The sequence below is a fragment of the Natrix helvetica genome (assembly GCF_964273705.1).
Source record: "Natrix helvetica genome assembly, chromosome: 1".
In the NCBI taxonomy this organism is placed as follows: domain Eukaryota; kingdom Metazoa; phylum Chordata; class Lepidosauria; order Squamata; family Natricidae; genus Natrix; species Natrix helvetica.
In genome coordinates this window covers 175,225,689-175,251,493 of record NC_138548.1, presented here as the reverse complement: position 1 = coordinate 175,251,493, position 25,805 = coordinate 175,225,689, and the positions used below count along the sequence as shown (strand labels likewise).

The window sequence follows — 25,805 nt, the reverse complement described above, 5'->3', positions numbered from 1 at the left end:
GTTTGAACTGAGGTAATGGAATGTGAGGCAACTGGCAGTTGGAACAGACTTTTCAGGTTGGGAGGGGGAGTAGAATGTTTAATTGCTTAGCTTCAGAGCATGTTAATATAAGGCAACTGACAGTTGGAACAGAGTTCTTTTCAGGTGGGGAGGGGGAGTAGAACTCCTTAGCATCAGAGTGTGTTAATTACTGTATAAGAAATACTAATGATCTGATAGTCATTTCGAAAAACCCTTTCTTAGCGAGCACCTAGAAGCCAAGAGGAACATGCGTGCCGAATTTCAAGTTTGTAGGCTATAGTTCTGGAGATTTCATGATGAGTGAGTGGTGTTTGCCTTTTATACAGTATATAGAGAAGATTGCATGCATTGGCTTCCAAATGCCAAAACACAATCACATAACCATCAAGACATTAGAATGATAACAACTCTGAGAATCACTTGTAATTCTCTTTTTTTAGTACTGCCATAAATTTGAACAGAAGCTGAATGAGCAATTGTTAAGTGAAGATTATTTGTACTTAAAACCATCCTTCAGTCCACAGATCAATGAAAATCATATGGAGAACATTCTATATCTTTCTACCAAGATTGGTGGCATGATCCCAGGATCTGAAGGGCACAAACAATGTTCTGCAGCTGGTCATCTCTATATTGCCACCAATTATTTTTAATAAGACACTTACCTTCCCTCCTGACTGTTTTTTAGCATCTTCATATAACTCATCAATGTGAGAGGCAAATGACATAAAATCAGGAATGACAAATTTTCGCCTGAAAGCCTGAGTTAGTAACACAATGTTGCTTTGGACACATCTGTGAAATACAAAAAAAATATTATAACATGAGTACAAATACTACATGTCTTTCACTACAGAGATAATACAAGTGCTTCTAAAATCTAAATAATAGTATTGTATCCAAAGATATCATTTACTGAAGGTAATATATCAACTACTGACATAATGCACACTTTTGGTCTCCTCTGTGCTCTTCCTCTTTCCATGAAATCAGATGTGGGGGAATTGCATATTGAAAAATATTTCTGAGCAGTGCTCATTTACAACATTTTGTACTAGCCTCATTATTCCATACTATAAACAAATTGTAGCAAATCAATTAAGGTATTTACTTTTTAAAGAGATCTTTGTCTAGCATGACACCATCTGATGTTGTCTGAAGCGTCAATCTTAACATATCCATGCATTCTTTCAGCCTCGGATCACCTGTTCGTAAACCTGTAGATTTTAAAGCCTGTAAAATAAAAAAGGCATCACAGATATTTCTTCTTCTGGAACACTAATTCACATAACATCGGTTCTGATTCCCACCTCATCTTCTTTTCCAATAGACTGCAATAGATAGTTCACAGACATTTCTGTTTTCTGTGTTTTGTTTTATAATATATATAGCCACACTAAGGCAGCCTTCTTTAAAACTTAAAATTTCGGTGACACTCTGTTTTAGTAACCTTCCCATAAACTGGTCATTACCAAACCTGTATGTTTTCAAAAATAAAAAGATATATGACTAATTTACCTAGCACATCATTCATTAGAAACATGATGAAAAACTTACTGTGATGAACTTATGAACTGGTATTTTTTCTTGTCCTTCTGCAATAGTATAGAAGAGCAAATCTTCCAAGCTAGGCAACAAACCTCCTTTACTAAGGAGAGAACACAGATATGGGGAGAAATCAAGTATTAGTTTGTCATGATCTTAAATCAATGCAATTCTATAAAATATACTCCTATGAAAATCTATTCTTAATTAAATCTTAGCGTGAAACATAGTTTCATATACACACACACAATGAAATATAAATCCTACAGTGAAAGTTTCACATACACATAATGTCATTAATCATTATTATTTAAACACTATATTTGTTCTTCCATAGACATTTTTATTTATTTTTCCTATCAAAATAGGACACAAGTAACTGTATATGCCAATATAACAACATTTTGCTATATAGTAAATTTCCAATTAATACACAAGTTCAATCTTTCAATCATGCCTCCTTGCTAGATAACTAAAAAAAATCTAAGTAAACAATATGCATAGTTTTCTTCTTGGTCAGATACATTTTCCAACTATAGAAAGCACAAGGCTAAAACCAAAATTTAACAAAAAGTTTTAAGAATTCGATTTTTAAAAAAAACTGATACAGGTGGTAATTTGTGACTAAAAATCAGTTAAAAAAAAAGATTAATTTGCAAATTTTAAATTCCATAGAACATTTAACATGGATATACTTTTAGGAAATGTGCATGTTTAAAATGTTCAAACATTAAGGCTTAGTTCAACTCCTTAAAGTAGTTTTTAAATAACTTCAAAGATTATATATCATTGACATCTGTTGCAGTTAAATCAACCAGATTAGCCCAGTATTTAGTTATGGCACTGAACTAGCTGATACAGAAAGCATGGCAAACATTTAATTTACTTACAGAAAATATCTCAAATGGACTATTCTTGGATAAAGCTTATCAGTTTAAACTGCAGTATAAGCTTTTCTCCCTCTATTTCACAGCTCAATCATGTTATGTAATATTTGTTTAGCCTAAGAGCAGTGTTTTAGCATCATTAAATACTTAGAAAAATACATATTCAGCATAACCAAAAAGAACTAAGACAGAAAGTGGACATGGCGTTGTCACCATTATCTTTACTATATAGAAGTGAGTGTTTATTCACTGCAAAGTCTGTACTGAAAAAATAAAGAGAGAAGCTCATTTGAAGCCATAAGGCATGGCAAGTCATTTTGGTAGAACAAAGATAATGCTGGCCTTCAAACATCTATTACAAGGCCATAAAGTGACTTTTAAAGAAGTTCTGAATCTCAGTTCTGAATGAAGTTTGGGCCCTAACACTTTATATTAAAACCAAGTTCCAAAATATCCAATTTGACTTATATTAAGAAATAACATTACTTAAACAAGTTGAGAGCATTTGAAGTATAGCATTAGCTAGAAAAGAAGTAACAAGTTTGTGCCCTATAATAAGACCGCAGCAGAAGACTGATTAAGCTAATACTGAGACAGCAAGATCTGTAAGTAAGATGCCAAGGTTAGCTAAAAGCAAAGACTGCAAAAATTCTGGAACTATACGGACCTGTATTTTGAAAACAGTATGCACACTGAGTTGGAAAAGATTCTGATGTTGGGAAAGATTGAAGGCAAAAGGAGAAGGGGGCAGCAGAGGATGAAATGGTTAAGATAATGTCATTGCTACAGTGAACATGAATTTAGGCAAACTCCAAGAGACAGTGGAGGACAAAGTCTCGGAAACTATGATCCATTGGACCGCAAAGAGTCAAACACAACTTAGCAATTGAACAACATGCACACTGAGTGCTTGTAGATAATTGCATTGGCTCATAAATACATTGGGGATTCTAAGGAGATAACTGGCTCAAAATGCTACATAGGAGAGTAACCTTATTAATGTCCTAATAAAGTAGACATCAAATCAAATATTTATTACAGTTATAGGCCAGCATATATACTGCAATTACTATAATTAAAGACAAATGTCTTTTCTCACTGTATACCCCTTTACCTTCCCATCTTCTCCGGTTTTACTAATGGCAGCAACAACTGAGTAACTTTAACTTCTCTTTCTTTGCCCCCTCCATTCCATGTTACTCTTACCCACATTTCCATGACACTTCTGCAAACATGAAATGAAAAAGCACCCATTCTCCTTTCCCCTTGTCATTATATGGAGGACAAAGACAAGAAATAGAGTAGCAAACCTTAATGTGAAATAACACAAATGTTCCTTTTTATCTTTTTTTTACTTTTCTTACTGCTACAACTGTTACCCATTCCAGTTGTCTGCTGGACAAAGAAAATAAAAACCAATATAGCATTATGGGAAATAGAAAAAGAATGTTATAGTGGATGCATATAAAAGCACATATCCACAGAGGTGTGATAGTTGCATGATGATAATGAAAGAATCACAGTTAAGTTTTAGAAAAAAATATACAACATTCTGAATACATACAATTTGGAGAAAAAAATGACATTAGGTGATATAGATGGATGGGTTTGGATGAGACAAAAGAATGAAATGAATGAAAGCTTAATGAAGCCATTTGGAAACTCCCTATTATTATTAACATGGGGGTATAAAATATGATATGTTGTAACAGCCCTTGGGATGGCTGGTGACCTGAAGATAGTCCCACTGCCTTGTTAATATCCTAGCATTTGAATTTTTAACCTGATTTAATTTTACTTCTAAGTATTAACTTGTTCTTAATACTGTTTTAAGATATGCTTTTATTTATGTATTTATATTAGTTTTATTAAGGGACGCGGTGGCTCAGTGGCTAAGACGCTGAGCTTGTCAATCAGAAAGGTCGGCAATTTGGCGGTTCAAATCCCTAGCGCCACGTAATGAGTAAACTAAAGTAAAGCTCCTGTTACTTGTCCCAGCTTCTGTCAACCCAGTAGTTCGAAAGCACATAAAAATATGCAAGTAGAAAAATAGGGACCACCTTTGGTGAGAAGATAACAGCGTTACATGCACCTTTGGTGTTTAGTCATGCCGGCCACATGACCACGGAGACATCTTTGGCCAGCGCTGGCTCTTCGGCTTTGAAACGGATTGAGTACCGCCCTCTAGAGTCGGGAACAATTAGCACATATGTGCAAGAGGAACCTTAACCTTTACCTATTAGTTTTATTGTTCTGTTGTAAATCACCCAGACTGACTTAGGTGAGATATGCAGTGTAGAAATTTAATAAATAAATAAATAAATGTGATTGTTTATGATAAAAAACCCTGAAACAATTAGTGAATTACAGCAATGAGTTTGTAATGTGGGATAGATGATTATTTAGCAATGTCGAATGGATCTTGGAGAAAGAAATGAAAAATACGAAAGAAAAAAGTATTGGAAGATGAATTCAATTTTCGACAAAACAAGTAGAAACAGGATGTAATGAATACATAAAAATACCCTGGACCAGCATAAAAATAATTAAATGAAGAGGGCTACTTAAGTGGGTGGCATTACATTAATGAGAAATATGTAAATTGATATTTGGTAGACTGACAAACTGCAAGAAACGATTGATAAGAAACAAAATGCATACAAAAGCATGATTACTGCAAAAAATGTGTGGGCTTTCATCATAAAATTAATTATTTGACATGAAACTAAAATGAAGGAATACTAGAAGGATTACTGTATTACATTATTGGATTTGCAATGATTTGTCAAAGAATGCAATTGAAAGAATCCTGAATTATATTCAATACTAGAAAACATATTCTTTCAAACATAGAAGCCAATTTATTTTTCTTCTGTTAATTTAACATTTTTAATGCAATTTCCCTTCGTGATCCACCTGATGGTAAGCAAGTAGGGCTGCTGGTGGTGGTGTTATATTTAAACTTTAAAATACTTTTTATGGAAATATTTTAGCTATTTACTGTATCTATGTAGAATTTCATGCGAAACTTTTGCAGTAAAGAGGCTAAATAAATTTCTGGCGCCATAAACAACTGTCACATTGCAAAATTTAAGATATAGTTTATTCTTATGTAAATATGAATCCAGGCTAATTCTGAAAGTTGCTAAAGTGAAACCACAATCCAACAGATCATTTGGAAGAAAGGGGCAGCTGTTCAGCATGGAGATAGCAGAGCATGAGAACAAAGGAAACATTAAGGGACAATTCAGGATCTCTTTCCTTTCTCCCATCTCTCCCTTCAGGAGGAAGAAGATGACGAGTAGCACAGGGTTAAATAGAAGAAAAAAACACCAATGCACAGACAGAACCATGCATTGCAAATTTGTTCCATTGCATATAAAATTCATTAAAGTGTGATAAAGCAAAAATTGAAGTGTAAAATAATCTTTTCAAGAGATCCACAAACCCCAGCAAAGATTATTCTTATATGCATGCTGCCACTGGGGAACATAATAAAACCAACAGTAAAGGATACAGTAGAAAGTAGGCACAACATTTACATCTACATTCATATGGAAAAGGAAACTAGTGAGCTGACATTGAAAAGCTTCTAGTGGTACTATTAAATTCTACTGAAATTTGACAATTTCTAAAAGTGTAATTTTTCAAAAAAAATAGTATCAATATATGGATATAATATTAAACTGGAAAATTTCAAAATTCATTTTTTTTTTCAAAATCATTGTAATTAGAAATATCTGTACATCTAAAGCACAGTTCTTTATTAATACATTTTAAATGCAAATAAGATGCTGGGGGGGGGAGAAATGCAGCAAACTAGTCGTCAGTCAGCCTGTCATCTAAACCAAAGGTCTAACCTTTGCAGTTTGGCACCTTGGTGCATGGGAGAGAGGAATAGGGCTGTGCGAGCAGCAGGCCAGCATGCACACGGGTTAACTCACACTAGCATTGAGCCAGCGCATACATGTGTGCATTTCAACTTGCACGAGCGGCGGATTGGCCCGCATACAAAAGCAGCTGAACTTGTGCAAGTGTGTGCACACAGGTGCACACACAACAGTCTGCCACTCGCACAAGTTGTGTTCTGCATGTGTATGCTGCTTGCACAGCCCGATTGCAAATAGGCCATGGCCTGGTAGTGGGCTGTGACCTGGAGACCCCTGATCCAAACAGTATTTGGGAAGACTCTAGAGCAGATCATAATCAATAGAGCTTATAAATAAATAAAAGGAGTCATTATGAATCTTGTCTGACAAATCTTGCTGACAAATTAGCTACCAATTTCCTTAAAAGGTGTGGATAATGTACTATAGAAATAGTATATCTGGACTTTAATAAAAATGCCATTTATGTATTTGTCAGCTTAATAGAATGATAGTTCAGTCAATTTGCAGCTGGTTCAAATCATACTCAAAAATGCTCATTAGTAGTTTTTCTTTGCATTGGAGAATAGCATCAACATTCTTTCATATTTTTCTCACTGTCATAAATGAACAGATAGGGGAATGCTTATCATATTTGCCATACAGCACAAAATTAGATAAGAAACTGAATGTATTAGAAGGCAGAAACAATATTTAAAATAATCTTGCCAGTCAGAGAAGCCAGTTGAATTACATTTAATGAATACGAATCCCAAGTTTTTCATTTAGTAAAAAAATGAAATGCATAGGTATAAGATGAGAAATATAGGATCGTCATAGTACTTGTGAAAGGTACTCAGATTAATATTTGCGTGATGTGATTGTAAAAAGGTAAATGTTAGTTTAGACACCACTTACAAACATACAAGTTAAAAATTGCAGAATTAATCATTATACTTTATTCCGGTTCGACTAGTCCCCAACTAGAACACTGTGTGGGCACAACACTTTAAGAGGGATTTAGAGGAAGACAACAAAGATGATTAGGGGGCTAGAAACAAAGTCCTATGAAGTCGGATTAAAGGAGCTGGGAATATTTAGCCTTGACAAAAGTCAACTGTGTGGGAGGATGAGAACGGTCATCCAGAAGGAGGTCAAAACCTGCAGCATTCTCTCATTAAGCAGCACAAAAAAAAAAAAAGATTTAAGATACAAGAAGGCAGATTGCAACCAATTTGGGGGAGTAGGCAACCCTAACAAGAGGACTTTGACAACAGAACCAACTACCCAAAGAAATAGGAGACATGTCTATGGGGATTCTCAGTCATTCAGGTCATGGTTGTCCCCTTGCTTTTTCAAGAGGCAACTGGACTTTCTGGTTTTCTTTGAAGACTTTTCACTTCTCACCCAAGAAGCTTCTTCATCTTCTTGGATAAGAAGTGAAACGTCTTCAAAGAAAACCAGAAAGTCCAGTTGCCTCTTGAAAAAGCACCTTTGGGATAAATAGGCATGTTCCAGCTTTCATGGCATTCTAGTTACTTGCTTTCTTTTCCCACTCCGTTCCTATGGATGGAGTTACTCATATAAATAGCTGAATAGTAAATTATTTATGCTCAAACACTTACAGATTACTTTAAATAACATTGATGTAATATTTTAGCCATCTGCCTCATAAAATGAAGAGGACGGCTCTCCCTAAATCACTTCAAGGCAAGTGATTCTCTCAAAAAAATGGATAGGGGGGGGGGGGGGAGATGGATTATCCCAGACAGACAAGAAAGCTAAACATTCCTTCTTCTGCTACTCCTCCAAGCCCCAATAGATTGGATAAAAATCCTGTATTAATTTCAATGTATTGCTTTTCTAGAAACAATTAACTAATTTTGACTTAATATTGAAATGGCAGTCTATTTCCCAACAACAGTAAATTTGAAATTTTAAAAACTGGCGTATATTGAATACATGATAACTTTAAAATAATAAAAGCTCCAGCTTTTATGTTTGATAAAGATCTGAAAACCCTGAAAAGACTCCTTGTTACTTTTCATGAAACCAGAATTAAGACCTTAGAAGACCTTCATTTTACTCTACAAGTACATGGGCAACTGACCAGAAATAATTTAAATATTAACTTACTTTCAAATTGCTGAGTGGCAGAAGGTTTTGTTAAATATAAGGAATAATACATTCAGGAAGTCTTCTCATTGCAAGTTGATTTTAAATTTGTGATAACTGATACTTACAGATTAAAAACAAGCAGCAATCCTTCACAGGCATATATTTATGTGGGTGGGTGCATTAAATTATTGAAATCCAGTATCATAGACTTTTTACAACTTTTGAGAAAGCTATCAAATTGAAAATACTATAGATTCAAAATCATGATTTATCCAGATCTTACTTTTTCTCTAATAATCAATGCTAGCATAGGGGCATTTCTATTCTATGTAATTCTTCCCAGGGTTGAAAAGCGAAAAGTCGAGGTCAATAACCCTAGCCTTATTGGACATTCAAAACAGTTATATTTTTTTGACCCTAGCACAATTAGGTTGAGTACTTCATTTTTTGGACATTTAGCTTCTTTCAGTTTAAACCTATATTCATCCTTTTTTTTTCATTTGTGCACTTCCTCTTCAAGAAGCTTATTACGGTTCCATACATCTGTAACCCTGGGAAAATAGCCTTGAAAAATATTTTGCCTACAAGGCACAATACTTATAATAGTCAGAATGTAAATTGATTCAGATTTTTAAAGAGAGACAAATGTGCAACAATAGTCTGATATCATGTTGCAAGAAACAGCTTTTTCTGTAACCTAAGAATTGAATTGCTGAAAACTGCATTTATGATATTCATTATTATATTTAACAACGTTAAAAAATTGATACAAATTTCCAGTTGAATAGTACATAATTTTCATAAACTAGGACTTGTTACAGGTCAACAACCAATCATTTTCTTTCCACATTCCCTTTATCATTTTATGAGGCTTATATTACAGCCGTTCAAGAAATATGGGCATCTTTTGTTCACAGGATTTCAAATTTTTATCTTCACCTAGTAGAGTTAACTCTCAATTTATCAACTGAAATTGGGGCCTGACAATTGTACCTCTTGCCTCTCTGATTTTCTTCTACAGTATTAGTGACCCTAAAGATATTAAGATGAGGTGAAACATGGCAATGGATATAAATTACCCCTATTTGCTGATGATATTATAGCTAGTCTGAATATTTTTCATGCCGTTACCAATGCTTATTTATGTCATACAGTAACGGGGCTTATACCCTGATTGTACTATTAACTGGGGAACAAAACTAATTTACTCTCTTCAGGACACAGTAAATCTGTAAACTACTGCAAGAGATTACCAGTTATGCTTTTTTTTAGAAATTGTATAAACTAATTGAATTGATATCTTTCTCAAAAATACCTTAATAGTTTGAATAAAACATGCTTAAATGTATAGATGTAATTTCAGTAGACATAATTCAATATTTAAAGCTTCCATTAAGTCTCTGGGGCAAGTTTAAAGTTACCAAAATGAATATTACCTTGAGATTAATGTTTAACAAGTATTATCTATTAAATACTTAAGATTAGATTAAAATATACCCTAAAATGTCCTTTCCACACAAGTTCTGAAACTAGATAAAGAGAACCCTATTCAACAAATGCGTCAAAATATTATACTTGTTCATTTACTTATTGAGGAAAATGATCTAAAGTTACATCTAAAGGTTAGAAAAATAATATTTGCTGGTGTGCCCCCCCCCCCCCTTTGGGCAGCAATAATACAATTAAACATTCTGGTAATGGTTGATCAGGCCTGTACATAAGAAATTTAGCCTATTCCTTTAACTGAATAGCTTTAACTCAGGGATGTTGCTTTGTTTCTTCACATGAAATTCCTTCTTCAAGTCCTTCTCCACTTTTATAGGATAAAGGTCAGGAGGTTGACTTGGCCAATCCAAAATATTAACTTTTTTCTTAATTGTTGATCACGCTTAGGTTATATGACTTGTGTCTTTTGTGTTGTGGTCTTGCTACATGATCCACTTTCTGTTGAGTATATGTTCACAGACAAATAGCCTAACACTTTCTTGTAGAATTTGCTGAGACAATTTAGAATTCATGGTTCCACTGATGATGGCAAAGCCGCCCTGAGACAGAGCTAGCGAAACTGGCCAAACCATGATACCAGCACTATGTTTCATAGATGGCATAAAGTTCTTATGCTGGAGCGCAGTGTTTGCGTTTCACCAAATCTAAGGCTTTTCAAGCCAAAAACTTTGTCCATGAAATTTGTTCCTAGTAGGGAGTGGGGTTTACTCTCATTTTATATTATAGTCTAGTTCTATTCTTGCCTTATCAGTGTTGGTGGGAGTGGTCTTGATGGTTCTTTGATTAGGCCGTTTACTGTTAGCTTCTTTGAGAGTTCCTTGTTTGGGATACTGTTTGCTTCTTGATTGTTGATCTAACATTAATCTTGGTGTTAATTTCTGCTCATCTGGGTTACCTAGTTTGGGTAATGAAATGATCAAGCTCAGAGAGCAGTAGGGATCCCTCATTTCAACCCTGAGCTACAAATATTCTCCTCTATCCTCTATCGGTATGCTAAGGTCTATTGAATATCCTTTCACAGTATGAGATTGCCTTATGATTAGAGTGGTAAAACACTTCTGAAATTTTAGGTCTAAGGACATCAAACAAGTATCTTCATTTCCGGCCTAGAAAACTGCCAAACACATCTAATCAGTAATTGCTTACTACGTACATTTTGATCCAAAATCCCATGAAAAACTATTATTGTGGAATAACCCAAATCTGAAAATAGGAAGGAAAATGTTTTAGTGGAATGCTTGGGCCAAACAATAAATCAGTACTCTCAATCATTTGATTACTAATGAGTTGTGTTTTGAATATAATTTCTTTACAAAATTTGCTGAGCATTATATATAACTGAAATGTATTAAATAGAATGGCCCGGCTGCTTTAGCAGCAGCAAGGTACTAACAAGTTTAAAATGTTTAAGAGATGCAGCACTTGAACAAAAACTCATGATCTAATTTTATAAGGAATTAAAAAGTAAAAGTTCTATTAGTTTTATACAGAGGAGGTTCTCTGTCGGTTCTCTCCGGTTCGGACGAACCAATAACAGCGGCTGCGGGAGGCTCTGCCCACACACTCCTGACGTAATGCACGGCCTTCTGCACATGCGAAGGCAGTGCACATGTGCAGATGTGGCACGTGCACTCATATTTGTGAACCGGTGGGAAAGGTAAGTGAATCCCACCACTGGTTTTATATCTGAATTATGGAATAGAGAGCTAGAATATCCAATTTTGGAGTTCTAATTCTAAGTTCCCCTGCCAGAATTTTACATCCAATTACCAAATCAAATCAAAGAACTTAATTCCTTAAACCTTATGATTTTCCCAAAACTGCAGGCAGACCATTTTCTAACATTAATTTCACTGAAATAACTGAGTCTATAGCTTCCTCCCCACTGCCCACAGATAGAACATTGCTCATTGATTGGCCTGAAAACCATTTTAAAGATGAATCATAAAAACATCTACAGCAGCTGCAATCATAGATCAGTAGATTCACAGCAAGCAGTAAAAACAATTTTGCTTTTAAATTTAAAACTGTATTACCTAAAAAATTCTAATCAATGCACAAGTATACATGTTGTCTATTGTCAGTGGTTTTATATGAAGGGACAAATAACTAAAATGCACATTCCTCTGTTCAGAAACGTTGACTGAAATAAAATGCTTTCCTTGGAAGAAAAATTGAAAACTTCTGAGCACTTTTAACATGACTATTCACCTAAGTGTATTTCACTATTTATCTCTTCTGTAAATGAGACTGTTAATAAATGAGAAATTCAACTATAAGATTTTTAAGTTACATTCAACATTTCAGATACAATCCTTTGAAACTGTTTAATTGTACCCTAGATTTTAATTCTTAGATATAAACGCTGGGCAGGAAAATTCTAAAAAACTCCACCAACACAGTATTTTTAGATTACTGTTTCTTGAATTCCCTTTTACACATTGCATGGTGGAAATATTTTCTCCTCCCTAGATCTCATTTCATAAATATGTATCAAAAAAAGGAAACTGTACATCATTTAATGAACACTTCCAATAAAATAAGTGAAAACTGAAAACAGAACCCTTTCACAGGCCTGTTTCATGAATCAGCTTATGACCCTTAGTTGAAAGACATAAAATCTCTAAGTAAGTCACATTTCGAATATAAATTTTCAAATAAATAGTAGCATTTGAATTTAAAAATAAAATCTAGCTAGACTAAAGCATCGCTGACACTATCCCAAACTCCAGTTTCAACCCCACTAATTTAAGAGATAAATTAATTGGAATTATCCACTGATTAAGTAAAACCCACCCAAATCAGTGCCCAGAAGATCCTTCCAATGGGCATTTTCTGCTACAATGCCCAGAACACCACAGAGGCGCTCCTCCCCCACCACATACACTTTACTTTGAATAGAGAGTGAAAGCGACTTTAATTTCCAGGAAAATAAATGCATCAAAGTCTATGGAGATTCTCAGTCATCCAGGTCATGGTTGTCCCAAAGATGCTTTTTTTCAAGAGGCAACTGGAGTTTCTGGCTTTTTTTTGAAGATGTTTCGCTTCTCATCCAAGAAGCTTCTTCTTCAGAGATTAAGAGAGTTGGAAGGGGCCTTGTATGCAGTGGTGAAATTCATTTTTTTTTTATTACAGGTTCTGTGGCCGTAGCTTGGTGGACATGGCAGGGGAAGGATACTGCAAAATCTCCATTCCCACCCCAGGGGCCAGCCAGAGATGGTATTTGCCGGTTCTCCGAACTACTTAAAATTTTCCGCTACCGGTTCTCCATAACCTGTCAGAATTTGCTGAATTTCACCCCTGCCTTGTAGGTCATCTAGTCAACTCCCCACCCAAGCAGGAGACCCTATACCATTTCTGACAGATGGCAATCCAGTCTCTTCTTGAAAGCCTCCAGGGATGAAGCTCCCACAACTTCTGGACTGGATGGGGGATCCTTCCATTCCCCACCATCCATTCAGAGCTGAAAAAGGTTCTTGGATGAGAAGCGAAATGTCTTCAAAGGAAAACCAGAAAGTCCAGTTGCTTCCTGAAAATAAAGCTCCTTTGGGACAAACTGCATCAAAGGAAGAAAGGGATGGCCAAGAAACTCCCACCCCTCTCCCCGTGGCCAGGGACGGTTGTCGTGGCAACCTCTCCCAGTCCCATCTTCAGCTCTGCCACCCAGAAATCCACCCCGCACGTGGGGTAGCCCTATCTTGTCCTGACATTTATGAGGCAGCATCCTGTCACATGTCAAGGGGAGGAAGACGCCAGCACCGGCAGGCATGCGCCCACCACCAGCCGGCAGGAGCATCCTTCCTTCTGTCTCCCAAGGGCTGGCTTTCGGTCCCGCCAACGACCCCGGCCCGCCCCTCGCTGCCGCCACTTACTTTTCCCCCAAGACGCCTGCTTCCTTGCTTGCTCCCGCGTTGTGGCTGTTCTGGCCGGGGGCCGAGGCGGGCATCACGGCGGGCACGGTAGGTGCCGTCGGTTGCTGGGCCGGAGGGCCCTTGCCAGTCTGCTCCAAGATGCCCTCTGAGCTGGTGCACAACGAGCGGGAGGCAGCGGCGGCGGCAGCCCCGGGCATGAGCCGCAAAGGCAAGCGGCCACCGGCTACGCCGGGCCAGACGGGATGGAGCCACCTCAGCGCCGAGCGACGGCAACAGCTGAGCCCTCCCGTACCGGCCTGGCTGAGCCAGAGCAGGTCCTTCAGCAGCGCAGGACTGCGGAGCCGCATCATGATAGCCCTTTCGTCTTCTCCGCCTTTCCCGGCAGCGGTCTCTCAGCTCCGGCGGCGAAGAAGGGAAATGCCTCGGCCACCGCCAGTCGACCGCGCTTTGCTCTCACACCCTACGTACTCCGCCCCAAGACCCACTCCATTGGGCGGCGGCGGCTGTAACCGTCGGGCGCTTTCCAAGGCGATTGGCTCTCCGGCATGTTCGTTTAAGAGAAGCATTTTTTTTTCCTCCCTCCGCCCATCCCAGAGACTGGAAGATGTGGCGCACTTGGAGCTGGGCCTGCTGGGCGAGCGGGAGGGGAGGGGGCAGCGAGAGCGGAGCCAAGGGACGCGTCCCGCGAATTTAGGGGCTGCTCTTTGTTTCTGCTGATCCCTTCAGAGGGCTTTAGTGCTTTAGGGCCTGATGGCTTTCACAGCATACTCTGAAGAGGTGGCAATGATAAAGTCACATTCAATCTAAAACCAGGAATACTGTACACGGATCAACTTTCTGGCTCATCATTTCACTGGGGATATATGTCTATGGAAATTCTCAGTCATCCAGGTCATGGTAGTCCCAAAGGTGCTTTTTCCCCCCAAGAGGCAACTGGACTTTCTTGTTTTTCTATGAAGACATTTCACTTCTCCAAGAAGATTCTTCAGCTCTAACTGGATGGTGGGGAATGGATGGATTTATACTTGCAGACAGCTGGTCATTTGCATTCACTGAAGATAGGAGAAAATGGGGGACGGGACTGGGAAGAGTACAGTATTGCCCAAAGAAATAGTTCAGAAAAGGGCCAGCAAGAGTTTCAGGGGTCAGGAGGAAAATACCTGACCCCTGCTATCCCTGATGCCATGCATTCCTTTGCTTTCTTGATTACCATGATAAGTGATTGTGCCTATTTATTGCTGTGAAAGCTCGGAAAAATCTTGTGGCGCCTCAGACACTTAAGATTTATTATGACATCAGCTTTTCTACAATCCACGAAAGCTGATGCCCTAATAAATTAGTCATTAAGAAGCCATCTGAGACTTTCTCCCTGCAGAACTGCCTTCCGTAATTCTAATCTTTGGTTGCAGGTAAAAGATCTCCACACATGCTATTGAGTCATCAAAGTGAGCTGACGGGGGATAATGGAATTGTACTGCAATCTGTTCTGGAGAGCATCAGCTTGGGGAAAAATTGTGACAGAGCAGAGTGATGGTCAAAACCCTGATTATTTTTAAAAAGCCTAAATGAGAGGACTCCCACCAGTTTGTTAGAAAGAAATCTACCAAGAAAGTCAGTCAGACCAGCAGAATAAACCAGCAGGAGAACTGCAGGCAGACAGACACACTAGAAGACACTTGCAGCGTCCAACTGCAGAATCAAATTACTGTTATAGCAAGTGGTTAATGTCTTTTGATTATAGTCTTTTATGGTTTCTAAGTCCTTAGTCCCTATATCCTATAAAGGATAAGAGCAAAATCGGGGCATGTTAGTCAATATTGCTCAAAAGTGTAATATTCAAGTACTGAGTTGACAAAGGTAATACTTAAAACATTTATTATCTCTCTTTTTGTCTGAAAATCCTCCCTCCCCTTTTTAATGATGAGAATTTGCCTGGAATGGAAACAAAGGTAGAGAATCATTTAGAAGCAGAATACAGATATTAGATTTCACATTTTAAAAAAATATATAATTCTGGGCAAAATTTATTAACATTTGCAGGCATAAGGTGTGTTAAAATATTCCATTGCATAAATGGAGAGGACTTTCAGAGAAGAGGTTGAGACAAACTGAAAATAAGCATGACCGCAATCACATGATGGTTTGTCAGGGAGATGACCTTGGCAAGAAATACTGTATAAACCAGGAAGAGTGAAACATGTTTTTAAAGTTAGAATCCAAAGACACTTAGGCAGGTACCTTCTTGATTGACCAGGATATAAGAGGGGAAGTAAAACACAAACAGATTTGCAGTAGATTATATTCTGTTATGATAGTTTATCTCAAGGCATGGTTTGAATCTTCCTGCAGAGTTGATTTTGTGTTCTGGTCTACTGAGTGGAACTGATATTTTTCAAGATGTCTTGGCATTAGAAGAGTTAACAGTTTTCCGCAGGTTTTAATCTGAGCACATATTACATATATAGCACTTTCTATTTCTGATTTCAAATGTGTTATAGAATGAACAGCTGTAATGTCACCCTACAGTTACCATAGTTACAGTTTGACTTTCAAAGTGCTGCCACCTTCTGGGGACAAGGAGAAACTTGATAAATTGCACTATATAATAACACTGAGGATACATAGACATTGACAACAGTAATTGCTGATAACATTCAGTAATTAACAAAACCATGTGCTAAAATCTCTTCTCTAGTTCAATAAGACAAAACAATGGTAGTGATTACAAGTAGTCTTGATTTATAGCCATTTATTTAATAACTATTCAAGTTATGACGGCCTTGGAAACAATTACTTACAACCTGTTTTTGCACTTAAGACAATTACACTACCTTGAGGTAACATGATGACAATTTGTGCCCTTGGCAACCAATTCAAATTGACTTGCTGCAGCATCCTGCAGTTATGTGATTACAAGTTGCTAGCTGATCTTCAGATTCAAATACACGGATCTATCATTTTCCTTTTTTCAGCTCAATGATATATAATTCTGAATAAAGTGGTTCTACCAGTGCAACATTTTTACAAAACTCAATGCTACGTGCTAGGGGAAGTCAGAGAGAGGTTTACATTTGAACTTCTATAGAATAGACCAAATATAAATTCTGAGTATCATTTGCTAAGAAAGGCTAGAAGGCCAGGTTTGAGACCCAAGTGACGGGTGAGCTCCCGTCCTCATCCCAGCTACTAACAACCTAGCAGTTTGAAAGCATGCAAATGAGAGTAAATAAATAAGTATCATTTTGGTAGGAAGATAGCAAAGCCCCATAACCTCATGTTGGCCACATGACCATGGAAATGTCTTCAGACAGCACTGGCTCAATGGCTTTGAAACGGAGATGAGCACCGCCCCCTATAGTCGGCAATGACCAGTGGAGTAAAATGTGCATGGACTCCAGGCATGAAATCCTCATACCTTCGCTACCGTTCAGAACTGGGAGTGCACGCATGCATACTGTTGCATGCGCAGAATATCCGTGATGACGTCTGGGCAGGTGGGGGTAGAGCTCCCGCCGGTGCTGCTACCAGTTCGCCTGAACCTGGGTGAATCGGCAGAATACCACCTCTGATGGACTCCATATGCTAAGTGCCATTGACTGATTTATTTAAGTAATTGCTATGGCCACCCGTTTCACAACAGTGACTGTGGATGGCATACAAAGATTAAAAACCCAACAATTACAAAGTCATAGTTTGTCAGCAGATTGCCAACAGGTTCATTTTGTAAAAGGTGTGTATGATATGAACCATAAAAGATGCAATGAGGGTATTCCTTAATCAGGCAAAAGTCAAGAATGGATTCTGAAAATTAGACTGCAAAATTCAGATAAATCTTTATTCTTCTTTAATTGCTTCAATGTGAGGCGTTATGTAGTAATGTTTCTAAAGTTACCTGAAAACTTTTTATTTTTGAGTATTGAGTATTAGTATTTGTTTCCTCACATTAGTAATCTTCTGTAAAATAATTTATCAGCATTATTTCATACATACCCCTACACACATACAAATATTATATATATTATTTGTGGTTATGGAATAAAAATTTTCCCTATAGACTTGGCCTTATAATACAGCAGTAAGAATGTGAGAGGAAATGTATTGGCCATGTAGAACTCTAATCTAGCAAATTTCGCCTTGTCTGTTACAAAACAGGCAGTGCTGTTAGGAAAAATATAATCTTCATTTAATTAGTATTAACAGAATGCTATTGAGGAATATTGCATATATAAAACATTATAATGTGAAATAAATAGTGCTCTTTAGCACAGATTATTGTTTGTTAAGAAGAAACCATTTGTACTTTATACTCACCGCATCAGTAGACCACATAGTCATGGAAGAATAAGCACATGTTCCAGTCCCTTGGAGCATAGTTTACATTAGCTTTGTGCACCTATGGCAATTGAAGCTTTAATACAAATATAATGTGCTACATCAGATAGCTTAATGTTCAACTAAATGTTGTCATGTATGTCCCTATTGAACTTCCTTTTTGCTAGAAAGAAGTTGAGCACTTTCACATAAACATAAAAACTATGATTAGTCATTATAACTATTTTATTTAGCTATCCTATACTCATATCAGTTCAAGAATTGAAAGGCTTTGGCCACTACTCCAGATGAGTGACCATAATCTCCAATGCATGGTCAGGACAGAAGAATAATATCAAAAAATGCCCCCCCCCAATGCAGATTAAATGGTATGAAGCAGAAATATCAGGGAGAAAATAGACAACGCCACTAACAGAAGCCCAAATTGTAAACTTCCTGGAACATCCAAGTTTCTCAAAGGGAGGCACCTAATGCAAAATAAGCTCCAGCCATTCTAAGAACATTTTGGAAGGCTTCATAGCTTCTGCTAAAGTTCCAACCTGGTAAGCCAGGGTAGGGCAAGCAAGTAGGTGAATCTGGTCAGGAAGAGGATTATTACCTCAAAAAGTGGAATATGAAAAACAATGTATGTGTTTATCTTTAAATGTGGAAAACCAGCAAGGGCAGGAGAAGGAGGTGGAACTCCTGATGGTGTTCCATTTGTCATCCATCGCCCCCAACCTTCACTGGCAACCTTGACATCTCTTCATACATAGCGAGTTTCTAAAAGCTGCATCTGAACTTGTGTTGGAAGAAATGTCCATCTGTGTTCAGTTCCAAGTGGGGAGAAAGACATTGGAAACATGGAAGGTGCTTGGAAAGGTGACTTAATGGTGGACATGATCACATGGTTTGAGATCCTGGCAAAAGAAAAGGCACATAGGTGGGAGAGAGAGAGAGAGAGATTTGGGCCCTGCCTTGGAGCATCCTGTTCCTGTGTAAGAAATGTATTCTGATTGGTTGTCAGCTCCCATGGGGCCATGCAGGGATAACTTTGTAGTGTCTTGAGTCCCAAGCTTGGTTGAATCTTGCTGTGTGATGTAATCTCCCCAGGTGCCATGCTGTTGCTAGATGGGAGAGGGCTAATCCTATCTTTGTTGGATCTTGGGTGAGGGCATTTGCTTATGAATAGACCTAGCTATCTCTTTATCTCTTAAGTGCTGACATCTGCTGACATCTGGTGAGGGCGGGGGAGGGTATTAAGAGTGAGTCTGCTTCCTGTCTAAAAAAACATGTTTCTCCATTTCTTATCCAGGAAAACATAATATTCTGTCTTTTTAATATTTCTTAGACTATTTCATTCTTTTAGGAGAGGGGTGGGTGCTAACTTACTACACTTGGATGTGCCAACTGGCACATGGGCAGGACAGAAAGAAAAGAGGTGCCCCCCCCCAAGGATTCAGCCATTGCTCCTCTGAAAGTCCACCTTAGAGGAAAAAGGGCGAGATTATATATGTAAAGTAGATTTCTATTCTGCTCAGTATGGAAATGGGTCAACTAATTCTGAGGTACAATTAGTACCCTCTTTTATTTGAGGCAAATTTATAAAATCCATTACTTTCTATTTGTCGCACCATCTTGGTTTCTATATATTCAACTGGTCATGAGTCTGCTTTATGTGGATCCCCTTGTAGGAAGTTATCACCTAGCCCTCTCCCAGAAAAATGAAATATCCTAGGAAATATTGATAAGGCAGAATATTATATTTTCCTGGATGTGAAAAAAGGGAGAAACACATTTTAAACACAAAGTAAATTCCTGCAACTTCCAGCCCATCCCCACTTGTCAATGGGCCATTAAGAAGACCAAGCTAGTCCACTTTACATAATAAAGAGTTCTCCTCTTCAACTCCAGAGTGATGGGATAAGGCAGGATAATATAAGCCTTTATTCAACTGACCACATGGCAGCTGAACTCAATCAAACCTGAATTCAAAACAGCCTAGAGGGTTGCCCCTGCATGGGCCCATGTGAGTCTGACAACCAATCAGAATACATTTCTTACACAGGAACAGGAAACAGAGAGGTGGGACTGAACAGGTTATAAAAAGTCTAGCAAGCCCCTTCTCTGCGCTTCTCTTCTTCTCCACCAACATTGAAGCATGTGATCACCTTTTCTGTTTAGGGCTCAAGCCATGTGGTCCTGTCCACCATTAAAACCATCTTTCCAAGCAGCCTCCATGTCTCCAGTGTCTTTTTCCCCACTTGGAGCCGAACCCAGAAGGACATTTCTTCCAACACCCTATATGTTAATAAGAGCCACAAGCTTTAATATCTATAGCATAATTCCACATTGCCTATAAATTATGAATTGTACATTTATCCTTCACTCTAAGTTGGATCTATTTTTCTCTCTCCTCAGAAGCAGTTCTTGAATGGGGAAAAAAAGCAATATAAGGTAACATTCCTTAAGGCTGTGCCCCTTTTGCATATTCAGTATCACCATACTAGCATCCAATAATATTTAAGCGAGTCCACCAGCTAGCAACTAAGGAACCTACCATAGAAATAACCTCTGATCCATCAATCAAATTCTACTGGATCAAAAGTTTCTGGACAATGCAAGAAGTTTTTCTAACTGGAAGGATTTCGTGGATATCATCCATAGATGAGCCCACGCAATCCAAATTGCAAATTATCCTTTGTTGAGTTTCAGTTTTCTTTTGCAGTGCAAGAAAAACTTTAATCCATTAGTGGAAAATGTATCTGGAAAAAAAGTAGAAGGTTTTTTCTGGCATAGTCAATAATAATAGACAAAAATATAAATCTTCTCATCAGATGTACAGTATTTGATGAATCTTCAAAAAGTTGCAGAAACTAGTAACTAACTTGAAAAGGGTATACAAATTTTTATTTTACTATTTTAAGCAGTCTGCCTCTTATTCAGTGTAGAACATACTGTAGCTCTCAGAACATGTTAATCTATCAGTCAAATCCAATTTATCAAGGTGGCTTTTGACAGTAAATGATTGGATATATTAAAATAATACTTGAGGTTGTTTTTAACTCCATATGGTGAAAACTATACACCCATAGAGAAAGACACTTACACACAATACTGGTACTAATTACAATTATCTGACAGGATTATTCCAGTTCTTCTGGGAATAGTTCCTTTCAACAGATTCCTCAGAGGAAAGAGAACAGAAGTCTCAACAGTAACCATGGCAATTTTAACCTCGAAAACATATCAGAAGCAAACATTTGGAAAGGTAATCTGATAACCATACTGAAACAGGATATATGACGCAAGGAACGAGGAGTCTTTCTGCAAAAGAACACATAAAAAATGCAAATACAGTATATATCCGCAATAAAATCTAATGAAATTTCAGCAGCAATAGCAATAGTGCTTAGACTTATAGACCACTTCCGAGCGCTTTACAGCACTCTAAGCACTTTGCAGAGTCAGCAATATGACCCCAACAGTCAGAATCCTTGTTTTACCGACCTTGGAAAACTGGAAAGCTGAGTCAACCTTGAGCCAATGAGAATTGAACTGCCAAACTGCTGGCAGCCGGTAGTCAGCAGAATAACTCTAGTACATACCACCCATCACACAAGAAGGCAAATTTAAACATTTGGAAGATGTATTCTTGGAAAAGAGCCATGAGACACATACAAATAGCTGATGAAATGACTTAAGCAAATCCTGTTCAATGTAGAGTACACATATTTAGGTTATGGTTTAATGGTCAGGAAAACCAATGGAAGGAAAGGGGATAATGTTCACTAACATTTTTCCATAACATTTTAACTTATGATTTTAGACATTCTTTCTTCTTCTTTTTTACATCTTTATTCTGGAGTAGTTGTTTTTAAAATTTGTTAAAAGCTTAACTTAGAAAAACATTTTGACAAAGAAAAAAAGAAGTTGTATCATTAGACACTGCCTTCAGGTTATGATTTGTCAGTCAAGGCAATTCAATCCAGATACAACCACATAGAGCAAAGACAACTGCTTATGCCATGCATGCTTATTTCTGAGAAGCTATCCCCATGGAATACAAATCAGCCGTAATGCCTCTGTAGCCACCCTGGTGTCCCTAAGCATCCTGATGTCCAAGGTTTGGGATTGTGCAGAACATAACAATATTCCAGAATGGTATAGAGTCTACTTGGATGTTGGCTGGGGTGGCAGGGAGCAAACGTACCACTTTGTCCTCAAGTAAATAGATATTGAGTCACTGATTATGCCTACTAGAGTACAACATGATCTTTGAATCCAGTTGTTCCACCAGCCCCTAGATGTTGAGATGCCCAATTTATGGCATAATTCTGATAAAGTAAGTAGTGTATAGGACTGCAGGCAAGAAATTACTTTCAGGCATTACTTAGCTGCTTGCTGCAAAGGGAAGGGCGAAGGGAGGGATGAGGTGGGGGATACAGGGCAAGAAAAAAGGTTTCTGATGATCTCTTCCAGATTTGTGCAAGGAAATTCAATGGGGAAACTGACAGGAAATCAGAAGTTGCTCCTGCTCCCACTGTTTTTCCCCTGTCCTTGCTCATTCTCTTTCTCTGTTTAGGTCAAGAAATGTCTCTGAAATGGTGGCCCAGTGGGGCATGGATAGGCATGCCCAGAGGGGCATGATTAGGTATTTGTATTTGATACTAGACAATCTATAACCATCTAGATTTCTTTCTTTCTTGAGTTATAATTTAGATGATATGCTTAAATATAATACAGCTGTTGTTGAATATATGTTCTCTTTTGTGGACATACATACTGATTTTCCAGCGAAATGTAAGAGTTAAGACTATAAAAAAATCTATAGCACTGTTTTCTAAAAATGTAACCGTTCATTACAAACTAAAAATCCCTGAAACCATTATTTAATTTTAGAGTTCTGAAATATATCTTCCAATCTGTTGTGAGCAAAGATTTAGCAATCTGCATTCAAAAATCCCAAAATATTTTAATCTGCTCATTTTTACTAGTTTTTCAATTCTATGTTTCCACTATTTTTTCATTACTGGTACGTGATAATTTTTATAGATGATCCAATGAATAATTTTGGCAAATGTTTTACGTTGTTTATAATCAATTTGTGTGATCTTTTTGCATGAGAGTATATGATCTACTGATTCTTCTGTTTCTTTGTACAATCAATACTTTGAATCATTTGATAATTTTTCATCAATATTTTATACAGTTTTGCACACCATCAGTCAATTTCAAAAGGCAGCTGTAATCAGAACAGCTTACATCCTACAAGGATATTTAACACCATCAAACATCAACACCTGCCTATCCCCAATAGGTGAGAAGGCCCTTGGGAAGGACTCGATAGGTAGATAAAAATGCCAAATCCAGTAAAAACAGCTGGTTGACTGTACAACAAACCACATTATTATTATATTTATTAATAAATAAATAAAAACTTAAAAGTACAACCCTTATTCCCTATGCCATTATTTATTTATTCAATTCTGAATCATGAACTTTTTCTAATCTAAATCAACCTCTCTGTAGATGTAGTCTAAACTAACACATTTGTTTTATTACTTCAATTACAATTAAGAATTTTCTTCATGTCCATAATCATATTCAGTTCTTTGGCTTTCCAGTTATTTTTAAGCAACCTTATTGTTGAAATCGTGTTGCTTCCAAGACAGTTACAGTACTTCAATGAGAAAAAAAAATCACTCTTGAATAATATTTGTGGACACATTAATAATTGCCATATTAACTTGTCTATGAAAAATTTGTTAGAGTTTGACAGGTTGGTCAAAGAGCCATGTTCCAAGTTGGATCAGTGGTTCTCAAGTGAGGGAATGCATACTACAACTGGGATTAAAAAGTACCTTAGGTGGGTCACTGTGTAAGTCATTACACTTTAACATAACTTTCTAAATTGTAACTATAATAACAGATTGCCCGTAGCTACATAAATGTCTTAGAAAAAGTGAGATTTCTGCTTTTATCACACCTGGGCAAAGGGAAGAAGAACAATCAGTGATTAATTTTCTGTTTCTTGCTTTGGGACAAAAAAAAATAGTTCCGCTGGCTTGGCTGAGGATGCTTCCAACTGGAGCCTTACCAATCAAACCATGATGCAGCTATACTGATCTTCGTTCCCATTTTTATGGCAAGAAAAGGAACAATGAAATTGTTAGAAGGTTGTAACTTTTTCCTATACATCCCTAGCCTTCAGTTCCACAAAGAGCCATAACGTTTCCATAATAAACAACTTGTCTGGAAACATCTCGAGTACTTTTTCTTTGAGTGTAATTTTAATTGAACAATCCTTATTGGATGTATGCTAGTGGTCACCATGAATTATGTAATTATTTGGGCTAAGATCATGCCATTTTAGTTGGGGACAAATCACTGACATATTTGTTTTACATTTACATAATAAATAAGAGTAACTTCAAGTCCAGGGGGGGGGGGAGACCTGAATATTTTGTATTAGCTAATAGTGCTAGGTTACTGTCTAATTTCATCAGACTTGGCAAACTAAGATTATTATGCTGGCCTTTTTCCTCCTTGGGTTCAGCAACCTTGATGTTATAACCAGCCAACAAGGAGTTAAAATCTCTTACCTATAAGGAAGTTCCAGTCCTTGGAAGAATACTTTAACTAAGCTTATCCTATTACTTCCAACATTGCAAAACTCTAAAAATATTAACAGATATGAGTAAAAACAAACAAACCCTAATCACGATCCCAACTGCATCCTATCCAATGAAATCTCTTCGAGAAAGTATTGAACAGCAATGACAGGTAACTCTTGTAGCAACACTTCCGCACACGAGACAGTCACACAGTCCATTCATTGGGAAAGTTCTCGTTTAACATTGATAAATTTATCTTATCGACTTGACCTTCCCTGATACCCTGTACTCCTAGACTGATTTAAATGTGTATATAAAAGTAGATTACATCTGGTAAGCTAACATTGGTTCTGGATGAATTAGCCTGCAAAATGCCGCTGTATGTAGACAAAGCGTGCAAGTAATCTTTTGACACTCCTTTCAAAGCTCTCGTTTTGCCTTAAAATTTGCTGATGTGACTATGTAGCTATAATATTTAATGATAATAACTCTGCTTAGAGTATTGAGGAAATTACTGGTGCATGGCTTCATTTCAAAATAATCTAAACCAAATGAAACTTAGCATTACAGGGCAGAATGCTAATTTTAAGTCAAGGGGGCGGGAGGTAAACCTATTGCCTTCCATACACTGGTGTTTCCTCACCATTGGCCATGGTGACTTCAGTGCAGTTCAGAAATATCTGGAGGTCACATATTGCCTATGCCTAAAATAAAAACATTATGTTGTTTTATATTGCATTTCAATTTTGCATTTTTGTGCCAACCAGAGTATTTGGTTCATTGGACATCACTAGTAGGATACCATCCAGCACAGGCAGCTTTACGGGATTTGGACTGACTTCTGATTTACCAGAAAAGCAAGCTGTTCTCTACTCCAGTGCAAAATATGCTCTTTAAATATGTAAAGTATGTTCTTTAAGTATTAACTGCACATGCTTCCCCATGCTGGATGGATGGCAACCGACTAAAACTCAACCCCTCCAAGACGGAGTGGCTGTGGCTTCCGGCCCCCCGGTTCAACCAGTTGCTTCCATCTCTGGCCATCGGGGGCGAGCAACTGGC

At 37.5% G+C, this 25,805-nt stretch overlaps 1 protein-coding gene across 3 annotated transcripts in view; it reads right to left on the bottom strand.

Moving 5' to 3' along the window:
• Positions 1–14,281, bottom strand: part of GLS (glutaminase) — a 77,294-nt gene extending 63,013 nt beyond the window's left edge. For all 3 annotated transcript variants that reach the window (XM_081934998.1, XM_081934999.1, XM_081935000.1), the window contains exons 1-4: positions 13,816–14,281; positions 1,579–1,669; positions 1,133–1,254; positions 687–816 (exon numbers count right to left, since the gene is read on the bottom strand). In XM_081934998.1, the coding sequence (XP_081791124.1) occupies positions 687–816; positions 1,133–1,254; positions 1,579–1,669; positions 13,816–14,165 (693 nt within the window). In that variant the 5' untranslated portion in view covers positions 14,166–14,281. The remainder of the gene's footprint in view (positions 1–686; positions 817–1,132; positions 1,255–1,578; positions 1,670–13,815) is intronic.
• Positions 14,282–25,805: the final 11,524 nt, after the last annotated feature.